The sequence below is a fragment of the Garra rufa genome, chromosome 13 (assembly GCF_049309525.1).
Source record: "Garra rufa chromosome 13, GarRuf1.0, whole genome shotgun sequence".
Taxonomy (NCBI): Eukaryota; Metazoa; Chordata; class Actinopteri; order Cypriniformes; family Cyprinidae; genus Garra; species Garra rufa.
Window position 1 is genome coordinate 9,177,437 of NC_133373.1, and position 12,727 is coordinate 9,190,163.

The 12,727-nt window shown below is 36.4% G+C and overlaps 1 protein-coding gene across 1 annotated transcript; it reads left to right on the plus strand.

Moving 5' to 3' along the window:
* Nucleotides 1-989: 989 nt before the first annotated feature.
* Nucleotides 990-11,494, plus strand: dsg2.2 (desmoglein 2, tandem duplicate 2). Its single transcript, XM_073816651.1, has 14 exons — nt 990-1,043; nt 3,818-3,940; nt 4,711-4,866; nt 5,029-5,170; nt 5,297-5,466; nt 5,578-5,712; nt 5,889-6,074; nt 6,220-6,623; nt 6,877-7,019; nt 7,166-7,387; nt 7,567-7,806; nt 7,912-8,030; nt 8,143-8,439; nt 10,421-11,494. Exons 1-14 carry the CDS (start codon nt 990-992, stop codon nt 11,492-11,494), a joined length of 3,465 nt encoding a protein of 1,154 aa, XP_073672752.1.
* Nucleotides 11,495-12,727: the final 1,233 nt, after the last annotated feature.

The window sequence follows — 12,727 nt, forward strand, 5'->3', positions numbered from 1 at the left end:
GGTGAGACTTCTGGTTCATTAGCCGCTATATGGAAATAACGAGAAGATTAAAAATGTGTATTGAACAGTAAACTGTTTGCACTACAAACCAGTGTGCTCATAATTAAGATAATACATTAAATAATATGGTAAAACACACCTATTTGCAATATCAAGCAGCAAAACAGGATGCCTTGTATAGCTAAAAATAGCAAATGAGAGCAGAAGCCACACCTATAATATTCTCACACTTAAGGGAAGAAAAATGTGGATAAAACTGTAGTAATGAACATGATAAAAGGTCACTTTAGGGGTGGTCTTCATTATTTTAGCAAGTTGAGTTAAAGTAGCTGAAAAAAAAAATCGAAAACTTTAAACAGCACCAAATACATTTCCAGTGTCATGCAACTTCCTATGAAACTGCTTGGCAGGTTTGAAACTATGTAAGTTATGCAAGCTGTTCACATCAAAGACAGACAAAAGAAAACAAACATGTCATGACTCTAATGACTTTTACCTTGGAAAACAAAAGTAGGGGTTCTTCTTCAGAAAATAGCGGCAAACATGTAATGCATTCCTCAGAATTAATTAATTAAAAAGTTTATTTTTTTTTTAGATGGGTTCTTTGCTAAACTGCCTTCTGTTTTGGCCAATTACCAGGAAATGGTGTGTGGTTGCATGTTAGTAAGTAATTCTGTAGAACTGTACTGGTAATAACTCATCTATGTACCATAACTCACAGAGTAATTAACCTTTAGAACAACCAATCTATGAAAGAACTGTTACTAATGTGTTGCTTGTGTAGTAACATAGGTCTTAATTAATGTCATTCCCCAACCCACACACATCAATGCAGGGTGAAAGAGGCACGCGATGGGGGTTTTCTTTTTTGGGCGGACCAAAAGATGCTTTAGTCTTGTATTTTTATGGTGCCAAAAACACTGTCTGTTTGACAAGCTCTGTCACTGACAGCTCTCTCACTGACAGATTTGTTGCATTTCTTCTAGAACATGTTTCCTCGCTCCTCGCTGTCTCTGACCGTGTTGCTGATTCTCACTGTGCAGGTGAGTAGAAAGAGATGTGGATGTGGCACATAATTTAAACGATTTGTGAAGGTTTGTCAAATTTAATGTGTACAATAAGTTACCATTTGTTAACATTAGTTAACATGAAGTAACAATGAAAAACAACTTCTAAATTGTATTAATCTTATTGTGTTATTTCAGCATTTATAAATACATTAATATACTGAAAGTCTTACTGATTTTCGCATTCCAGGTCTGTTTGGACTTGAAGAAATGTTGATTTATAAAACAGTCGTAACTTAATATTTAGCAACTAAATATTGTATCTGATCAGCAACTTCTCATTAATGAGTGATGCAAAAATAATTTTTGAATTACCATGTTTTTACAGCATTTATGTATTTATGACAGCTAATGCATTTTAAAAAATGGTTATATCTCTTAAATAACAACCAATCAATTCATTAATATTATATTAAAACTTACAAAAACTTTCTAAGCTTTGTTTTCTTACTTAAAAAATATACAATTTTTAAAATAATTTTTCATGTTTCTCTTCTCAAAAAGGACCCGGATGTGTTATTCTTTACATTTAACTAATGAGACCTTATTGTAAAGTGAATCCAATATTAGTATATTATGCAAACAATAAAACTATTGTAATATATTGTAAAATATTCTTTTAGTATATTCAGTATGTTAACATGCATTATTAACATTCCCTTTTATCAGTATATTTTATGGTAATAAACTGATGTCTTCAAAGATTGTTATATTAACATAATATAATTTAATGACAGACAATCATGTTGTTTTTTTTATAATGATTTTTAAATTGTTTAAACCTATATGCCAATGAAGTAACAAAAACAAAAATAACTGAAGGACAGCTTTAAGTCGCAATATCTATTAGTGCGTCTCTATTAGTCAAGAGACCTAATGTTAACAGATACAACTTTTGTTACTTATTAGTAAATGTTGAGATTAACCCTAATGTTGTAATCGAATCATTTCGACCCGGAGCACATTTTCTATTTCCAAAAAATTCTAGACAATGTTATTGTATTTGCCTAAAGCTAAATTTGTCGTCAGATTCAGTCTTTTATAAACTTATTTTCTTTCAGTTAGCACAGGTTTTGTATTTCTGTTTTGCCTCACTGATCTGCGTTTATGCACCTCAGTTTTTGAGTAAAGAATTTGTGGATAATTTTGCCAACAATCACTCCAAAACTAAAGTGCATCAGGTCCTATAATTGATAAAGAAGAAACACATATCCTGTGCTAACTGAAAGAAAACAAGTTTACATAGCATTGTTAGTTAATGCTATGTTAACAAATGAAACATCATTGTGAAAACAAGACAGACCTACTTAAATAATCTTGAACTCAAAGTATCAACATAGCAATGAATAACTTGTTAAGCGTGTTATTAGCATACACTACTCTCTTTACATTTCAAGCAAGTCCTGCCTGATAGTTAAGTGAAATCAAGCATAGTATTTGTTCTGGCAAAACAACAACCTTTTGTTTTCACTGTAATATGATAGTATAGACAGACAGAAGTGGATGTGATCGAGAAAAAAGTCCTCAAGTCGGGACTTGATCTCGAGGTCACCCGAAATGCAACCATGTCGAAATGTTTGTATGTTTTTCTATTGTTGTTTTTAAAAGTATCTTTTTGATTCTTTTAAAATTTGCAGTTCAAATATATTATATTTTCATTGAAAATTAGGAAACTTTATGTAAAAAAAAAAATGTGTCCTGCATTTTCAGGTCACTACCGAAACAATGTATGTTTTAACCCATAGCCCATACTCACTTATTTTAGCTAAACCCCCACATTTATGATCAGAAAAATAATTATATGTCCCTTTTTCCCATAGCTACAAGGTACAGTTTTAAGTTAAATGTATTCAAAAGTCTGAAAAACCTGTAACTTTAAGCAATGTCACATATAATGAAAGACTTTTTTGGAAGTTTTTCTATAACTTTTATTTTTATATACATACCACTGTTCAGAACTGTGCTAGCTAACCTTGTATTGATTAGCATCTTTGATCTAGGTTCAAAAATATCTAAAATTGTCACTACCAGAATAGTCGCAACCAAACAGTACAGTTACACTTTTTTTTTTTTTTTTGCATTTTAAAATGTTTTAAATTTATTTTTTGGAATGTGTGTTAAAATTCTGTAACTGTCTTGTCCAAAACATTAACTTCACTATCAAAACATGTGATGTTTTGTCATAAATGAAATATATTGAATTATCACTAGGATGTTATTATAGTGTTTGGTTCAATGTATATTCAAACTAATGAATCTAGTTTAAAATCAGTATGTTTAACTTTTTGCCCTTTACAAAGAAAAATTTGATTCTAAATACAATAAATCTCATAAATCACATTTGAAATGTTGTTTAAATTTTAGTTGTAATTGATTTACCTCTGAAAACTTAATAAAAAAAAAATAGTTTTAATAACAGTAATGACTTTGAACCAGTTCTGTAGAATGGCCAATATACGGTATTTACCATACTGTTTAATTACCAAAAATAAATCTAAATCGAATAAAATGCTAAAAAGGCCTATCTTAGCTGATAGCAAGCCAATCAGTATGGTCATATGTTTTTATGGCTTCAATATGCAAATAAAGGTGGATTTCAGATAATTTGGGTACTTTTTTTTTTCTCACATTTGCATACACAAAGTTACCAAATATGCACAATGACCTATCACTGTAAAAAACAAAGCAATTAAATCTAACCACCAAGGCCATGAAATTATTATTATTATTATTATTATTATTATTAACAGATCCTGAGCACTGGAGACTGCAGGACAGGTTCACAGAAGCAGCGCCATAAAAGGGAATGGGTCGTCCCTGCCAAAAGGTTTACAGAAAATGTAGACTACAGTCATTTGCCCTATATCAGCAAGGTAATGGATAACATCGTAGGATACAGCGATTTTCCCCATTTATTGGACATACAGCACATTACAATGCTGGCCTCGATTATAACATTTAATAATACAAGTTATTCAGCTTTCCTGGTTTATTCACTCAATAATCAGGTTCTTTATTAAAAGATAATTGTGTTACAGAGCCAGCTGTCAGTACAAACTAGTACTACTAGAATAGGATTACAGGGTTGGAAATGTATCTAAATTAAGGTACAGCTCAGGAGAAATTAGGTTTAGGATTAGATTTACTTGATTATCCATAAATGAAAATATACATATTTGTTTGATCTTTCATAAAGTAAGAGGGCTGAAGGAAAAAAGGAAGGAGAATGTGTATGTACTGACATGATTTATGCATACACTGAAAACAAAAGTCTGAAAGCTTTCTGACCTTGCATAGACAGCAACACAACTACCACATTCAAGACCCAGAAAGGTAGTAAGGACAACTACAAAATAGTCTATGTGACATCGGTGGTTCAACTGTGATTTTATGAAGCTACGAAAATACTTTTTGTGCACAAAAAATAACTAAAATAATGATTTTATTCAACAATGCTTCATGCATTTTTTACATGCAGATAAAAGCAAGTGCATGTGTTGTGGTACTCTCTATAATGGAGGCAGAGGGTGATAATATTTATAATACTGATTGTGATTTTAAACATACACTTTTTTTTTGTTAATTGCTATGTACATGACTTTTGATTGACAATAGTCTGACCATGGAATGTTACATTCTACAGATGCGATCAGACAATGATGAGAATGTGATGCTGCGCTACACTCTGAGGGGACCAGGAACTAACCAGCCACCTGTTGGTACCTTCATAATAAACGCGTACACAGGATTCGTTCGTATTTCACGGCCTCTGGATCGCGAGGAGAGACAAAACTACACTGTGAGTATAACAAACTTTTTTTTAGGATGCAAAATATACTGTGTATATATATATATATATATATATATATATATATATATATATATATATATATATATATCATGAAAAGAAACTCTAGAAACATTTTTCTAGCAAACACAAACTTTTTTTTTTGTCTTGTAGCTTATTGGCACTGCATGGTATACTAACAACACCATAGCTGAAGATAATGTTAGAATAAACATTATTGTGGAGGACCAGAATGATAACCCACCAGTTTTCATCAAGCCAGAACGAAGCAGCGTTTATGAGGGGAGTCCAGTTGGTGAGTCTGCCACTGCATTGACATTGTCAAAAATGGTTTGCTTTTCTGAAATTAGGAATGACCAATTATTAAACTTAAAGATCTTGTGTGATAGATTTGTTTTTCTAATAGCTCTCTTCTTTCTAGGTACCTCTGTAACACAAGTTGTAGCCAAAGATGCAGATGAGCCAAACACTCTTCACACTAAGATAGCATATAGCTTAATCAAACAAGAGCCAAACGATGGCAAGCTTTACTTTGCTGTTGATAAAGACGACGGAACAATCACTGTGAGCAACCCAACACTTGACAGAGAGGTATTTGTTACCAGTTGTTATACTGATTTTTGTATATGTGTGTATGTGTGTGTAGCTTCAAAAGTTACCACCAAACAGACTGGATGTTCAAGTTCCTTTTCTCTTGAACAGGAACACAGAGCTTTTGTTCTCACGGTGCAAGCTGGTGATATGTATGGAAGTGAAGAAGGAAATTCTGCTACTACTACTGTAATTATAGACATCCTGGATGTCAATGACAATATTCCTACTTTGGAGAAGGATGAGGTGACTATATGCAATGGATAATCTAACATACATAGCCATAAGGTCATAATTCTGGCATTAAATATTGCCTTCTTAATACCCTTGTGAAAAAAAGAATTGCTTAACTATACAGTGTTTATTGTGTACTTCAAATCTTGAAAAAAAAAAATTTTTTTTAAACTGTTTTGGTTTCATAGTATTCTGCAAGTATTGATGAGAATGAGGCACCTGTTGAGGTTTTGAGGATCCAGGCGCTGGATAATGATGAAGAAAGGACAGACAATTGGTTGGCCGAGTTTAAAATAATCTCGGGGAATGAGGATGGACGTTTCTCTATTGAAACTGATCCGAAGACAAATATGGGCATTTTGTACCTGAACAAGGTCAGTGCTTATTTTGTACACAGTTCTAAGAAGTTCATGTGATGGAAGCAAGAAGATTAGGGCTGAAATGCAATACAGGAGTGCTGTTTACATACTTGTCATGAAATGTCTTTGATTAACCAGTTGCACCTTGTTCTCTTTCTAGCCTGTTGACTTTGAGTCAGCATCTGATATGAACCTGAACCTAGTTGTTGCAAACAAAGCTTTTCCAGGAGCACCTCTAGGGAGTGGAGCTGGAGCTGGAGCAGGAGCAGCAGGTGCAGGCGGAGCTTCTGGAGCAGGAGGTGGAGCGGGAGCTTCTGGAGCAGGAGGTGGAGCAGGAGCTTCTGGAGCAAGCGGTTTTTTGTTTTTTGGAGGAAGCTCCAGTGTGGCCAACCAAAAGTCATACCCAGTAAAGATCAGTGTGAAAAACAAACCAGAAGGCCCAAAGTTCAAGCCAAAAACCAAGCCAATATCTGTATCTGAAAATGCCCCCCAAAAATTTCCAAGACTTATTGATACCTACACTGCCATAGAAGAAGACACAGGCAAAGCAGCAGAAAATGTGAAGTAAGTGTTCTCCAAGCATTTTTTATAAAAAAAAAAAAAAAGGTCAGTTTTAAGACTTACCAAGATTTAACAAAATTATTTGGTCAAATATGAAATGCATAACAAAATCAAGCCATGCGCATCAAACATGTTTAGCATTAACAGTTTTACAATTTTTGATCAAATACTATATTTGAGCTTTATAACTATTCAGAAACTTTGTTATAAACTTAGCTAAACCGAATGGTTGCAATAATGGTCCATGTTTGTTTAGATATGCGAAGGGATATGACCCTGACAACTGGATTTCTATAGACATGGATACAGCTGAGATAAAACTGAACAAAGCACCAGATCGTGAGTCTCCGTTTGTGGTAAATGGGACCTACTATGCCAAGATCCTCTGCATTTCAGATGGTCAGTATGCACACTGTTAAATTTTTTAACTTCATGATGTGTGTCTTGGGATGTTTTTTAAACAGCAGCGAAGGAGTCTACATCAAATAGTAAAGATGGTTTAAAAAGGTTAACTGTAACATATTTTGTGTTTGTTATCATTTTAGAACTGCACCCTCAGACGTCTACAGGGACTATAGCTTTGCAGGTGGAGGACCTAAATGATAACTGCCCTAAACTCCTTAATAATGTGCAGTTTGTCTGCAGTAATACCACTGTAGTCAATGTCACAGCAGAAGATAGAGATTCAGATCCCAACGGAGCTCCACTAGAGTTCACTTTGATACAAGAGAAGACAAACGGCAAATGGAACCTGCAGAGAATAAATGGTAATGCCAAACAGATAATAATATAATTAATTTGCAAGTCTAAATGATGAAAAAAGTGAAACATACACTGTTGTCTTGATCTGCAATTGCGGCACATTCAGTAGAATCATGATTCTTGTTCACTGTTGAGTAGAAAGTGATGTAATAGTCAAATCTCGCACTGTTTCTTACATCTTCAGATGTAAGTGCCTTGCTGCTTGCTGAAGATTATTTGTGGCCTGGTTTTTATGAAGTCACCATGGAGATCAGAGACAAGCAAGGACTTGCCTGCCCTGATGAGCAAGTCCTCAGTTTAGAGGTTTGCACTTGCTCTGAAAGAACATTTTGTGCTTCAAAAAAGGCTGCACTACGCACTACATCATCCAGTTTTGGAGCATCAGGAGTTGGTTTACTGATTCTAGGATTCCTCTGCCTAATCTGTGAGCATGAGTTTACTTTGCTACCAATATAAATTTATAATTGGTGGTGACATTCTGACATAGACATACGTATAAGTGTGTTTGTTTGTCTGTCTCTATTTTTAGTGCCGCTCATGACCATAATAAAATGTGACTGTAAGAATACTGTGGAAAAATTTATTGATATTCCATTTGAAACCGAGCAACATCTTATTTCCTATAGCACAGAGGGAAAAGGAGATGGGGTAAAAAAAAATCCCTTTATGATCTTGCACAGCTCATAATTATATGCTGAGGGAACAAGTGAAAGTGTAAAACACTTCTGCCGTGTGTTAACTGATATTGTTTCTTTTCCAGAATGTTCCTCTGATGGGCATCTCACCAAAACAAAACAATGAAGGGGGCGATGAAAAAAAAATATCCAAAGAACCTTTAAAAAGGGTGGAAGTTAACTCTATTATCCCAGAGAATAAATTTCAGGTCCACAGGTCAAACCAGGCTGTATACAACGGTAACATTTCTCAAATGGTAGGAATAATGCAGAAGAGTGCAGTTGGGGGTTTTTACTATGACATGAACATGAAAAACTCTGGCGGCAGGTGGCAAGAAACATGTGTCTCGCTTGATGCAGCTCTAAGAGAACACATCACTCAAGTATGTGATTTTTTTTTTATTTGTATTGAGGTGTTTTTAAAGGAATGGTTCACCCAAAAATGTAAATATGCAGAAAATTACTCACTCTCAGGCCATTCAAGACCAATCAGTTAACATCTTGTGAAGTGACAAGCTACATGTTGTTCATAATAAACAAATTCATCACTAAGTGTTTTTAACCTAAAACTATTGCTTCCAGCTAAAATACAAATCATTAAGTGGAAAAGTTGTCTCGTCTGAATCAGGAGAGAAATATGAACAGATCAAGCACTGCTTATAAGCAGAAACAGGTCAAACCGTTCTAAAAATGTTAATGAATTTTATTCTGAGAGGACAACAGGGGATGAGCTTTTTTTACTGCCGGAAGTGTTGTTATGGATTTATGGACCGTTTAAAGTTAAAATGCCTTAATTATGGATTTTATTATTAGCAAACACAGCTTTTTCCAAACTTTAGAATGGCATAAGTGTAGAGTTCGTTTTCCCTCTTGGTGCGGTTCGTTTGGGCAGGTGTGAATGTAGCAATCGCACTCGAGTGCGCACCAAAAGCGGACCAAAAAAGCGTACCGAGACCTCCTTGAAGAGGTGGTCTCGGTACGCTTTCAAACGAACACTGGAGCGGTTCGTTTGTGGTGAGAACATGAACCGAACTAGAACAGACCCAACCGCAAAAAGTACTGCGCCTTTTTGGACTAATCCAGCTGCCGTAGTCCGCTGCGCTGTTCATTATGGGATGAGGACAAGTATTTGTTGACAGTTAGCGCTTTAGCAACATAGCCCCATGACAGCTCGCGGACAAACCTGGAGTTGTGAGGAGGCGGGGAGCCTCATAAATTTGGTCTGATGATCATATAGGTCCCAACTTTCGAAAACTCTCATTGTTTAAGGGGCCGTTCACATGTCGCGCCTAAAAACGCATGGAAAACGCCTGTACAGCTATGATAAGCTGTTTCTCCAACTTGTCAATGCTTTCAATGTTATTAAGGGAAAGGACGAAGCTGATTGGTTGGTTTGTGTCACATGACCTGCAGTGCGCTTGCAGCATTCTGAAAAGTTGCGATGTTTTTATCTCGATGCGACGCGCTCGCGAATGGAAAAAACGTGCGCGTCGCGACCACGTCGCTACCATGCTGAGCGCGCATACCGCACGTCTACATTTGAAATAACGAGCTTGAGCACGCAAAAGACGGGACATGTGAATGGCCCCTAACAGTTTAGAAAATACGTTCAACACACTGATCTATATAATTCTCTATTATAGATCAGTGGTTCAATGACACGATCTGGCCAACCAGTGAGGTGGATGTTGTCACATGACTGCATTTTGGTTCGTTTCAACTGGTTCGGACCAGAGCAATCAGTGTGGTGTGAAAAGGACCCAAAACGGCAGAAAAATGCTACAATGTATTATTTGTTGCTCTTGGTCCGGACCAAATGAACCGAACCACAGATGTGAAAGCACCCTAAAACAAGTCCAATAAAGTGCATCCATCCATAATAAAAAAGTGACTCAAATGGCTCCGGGGGTGAATAAAGGCCTCCTGTAGTAAATGAATGCATTTTTGTAAGAAAAATATCCATATTTAAAACGTAATATTCATTTTAATCGAGCTTGAACCAACTGGTCGTACCCAGAAGCAGCTCTGGGCTGATGACGTGATAACCATGATAACATGGTCACAAATTATTTTAAATATGGATATTTTTCTTACAAAAACAGATCAATTCACTACAGGACTTGTAGCAACTTGTTTTAGACTGGTGAAGAGAAATACCCGCTTATGCCATTCTAAATCTTGGAAGTGCCAGGATAATTTTTAATATAACTCTGATTGGATTTGTCTGAAAAAAGGAAGTCATATACACCTAGGATGCCTGGAGAGTTAGTAAAGCATGAGCTAATTTTCATTTTTAGGTGAACTAACCCTTTAACACTGAATGCAATTATATGTAGAATGACATTTATCCTTATTCTTTTGCAGAAATACAGGTATTTATTGGAGGAAGGTTCTCCAATGCAAGGACCAACGCACTATGATTATGAGGGTGAAGGATCTGTTACTGGTTCTATTGACAGCTGCAGCTTTTTCGAGTCTGATGATGATCTGGAGTTCTTGGACAACCTGGGTTCAAAGTTTAACACTTTGGCTAAGGTGTGTGGATTTGAACAAACTGACCCAAAAGTTGTTGTTAATACTGGTAAGACAACACTGAACACAACTGCATCTTCCAGTCACGTGACCAACATCCAGCTCAGTCCTGGGGAGATACCTGTTAAGTCACCAATTGTCCAACCTGCACCTAATCAGGGGACTGCCATACAGGAGCATATGTATAATGGGTTCAACCAGTCAATGCCAAGCAATGTTTTGCTCTCAGAGGATGGGCTTGGGCAAGGTTTGTACATAATCAGTGGAACTTCAGCAAACAACATCACTGGTGATTCCGTCTTGTACTCACAAATTGGACCTCAAAGTCCAGTCATGATTACCAAAGGTACAGAAGTTAATGCAGCTGTAGTTCAGAACTTTTCACCAATTCCAAACCTTGTAATGATGACACAGCAACAACTAGATGGAATCGGTTCGCTGCGGATGGTATCCGTACCCGTGGAATCGGTTGTATCTAGAGAGGGTAGAGTAACTTTAATAGATGGTTCAGTAAATGGAGGTAAAGTATTCGTTGGCAGTCTAGGTCCAAGTCATCTCCCCATGAGCCCTCAACTACTTTACCCAGTAAGTTCTCAAGAGGTGAGTGGATCAGTACATATGAGCCAAACTGTAGTTGGTGGAGTAGCAATTGCAGAAAGTTCTGTTAATGGAAGCAATGTACTGATAGGACGCCCAGGAACTCCAAACCTAGTGAGACTGCCTCAAGTTCCAACTGGACAGGTAAAAAACAGTCTATTAGTAAATGGTCCCCTGCAGAGTGTTCAGAACATTGTATCAGGGAAAGGTAGACTGGTTAGTGGTCCCACTATTCTAGAGGGCCCAAGTGAGCTTCCACTTGCCATGACTCCAGGAGTACTGCCTCAGGTAGCAAACAGACAGTTCTGACTTCAGTGTATATGATGCCAAAATCCAAAGGACTTGCAGCAAATAGGCAACTGAAAGTAAAGCAGTGATCTAGTTTTTGGTCTAGTGGCATTAATACAGCATCAATTCTCAGGATGATATTTCACAGAAAAAAAAAATTAAACATTAGATTAATTGGTTTTCGCACCACATAGATCTAGGAACTCAGTTCTTGAGACCAGCCAGCAAGGTTCCTAAAGAACCAATTTGAAAATGCCGATTTACAAAAAACAGATACAGCTGCATCGTCTCTCTCCAAAATCAATCGAGCTACTGGATGTGATATATATTGGATCCCTGATGTTCTTCCGGAAGAAGTTACGGAAGAACATCAGTAACTTCTTCCCTTTTCCCAAAACTTAAGCTACCTTGACTTCATGTCATGATTACCGTAATTCCGAGGTAGCAACATGTGACTGTCAGGGTTCTGCTTCTGCATGAAAGTGAGGAAGGAGAAGACATGGAATAAACTAAAACAACACAAAATGATGTTATGACTTCAACACCAAAAAGCTGGACACAGGAAATAATTGGCTTAAGTAACAAAGAACTAACTGAGGATAATAAGGGGAACACAGGTGAATCAAATGGAACACACTCAGAACATGAACAGGAACAGGAACATAACCAAATATGGGCACAAGAGGGAGAAACCACAAAACACAGAACATCCATGGGTGTGACAGTGACATTCTACTTGGAGCTGAATTATGTGAAAAATGTGTTTCTATGGCCACACTATCAATGGCAATGCCTTATGTGCTCCAGAACTGGTAATTATAACTTGGAATGTATTGAAAGTTACGACCTTGGACCATGTGACAGTTGTAGCACCTGATGGCCGCGTTTATGTACTACTTAAGCCTGGAGTACACTACATAATTTTTGCCCCGGTTTTCCACTGATTTTCAGTCTGGAGAATTTGGCACTATTTGCTAAAAGTCAGAGCCAGTCTGCAGATTTGAGTTGAATTTTTTGAATCATTTCAAATATGAACAAGGTGATTGATTTAAAATGACTGTTAATTATTTTTAGTCAGCTTAGTCAAACTGTTCCATAGACTTCTATTATATTTGCATTACTGTAAACAGTAGGGAGGTGTCAATGTTATGTACACTGGAACTCATACCACAGATGTTGTATTAAATATTTCTTTCAGTGTTTCAAAATGTGGTTTCTCATTGGATTTTTGTCATGGAACATATTTTTGATGGA

Coding starts and splice junctions, on each gene's coding strand:
- dsg2.2 (XM_073816651.1), top strand. CDS start 990: ATGTTTCCTCGCTCCTCGCTGTCTCTGACCGTGTTGCTGATTCTCACT. Junction 5,467..5,577: donor ACCCAACACTTGACAGAGAG/GTATTTGTTACC, acceptor TCTCTTGAACAG/GAACACAGAGCTTTTGTTCT. Junction 8,031..8,142: donor CAGAGGGAAAAGGAGATGGG/GTAAAAAAAAAT, acceptor TTTCTTTTCCAG/AATGTTCCTCTGATGGGCAT.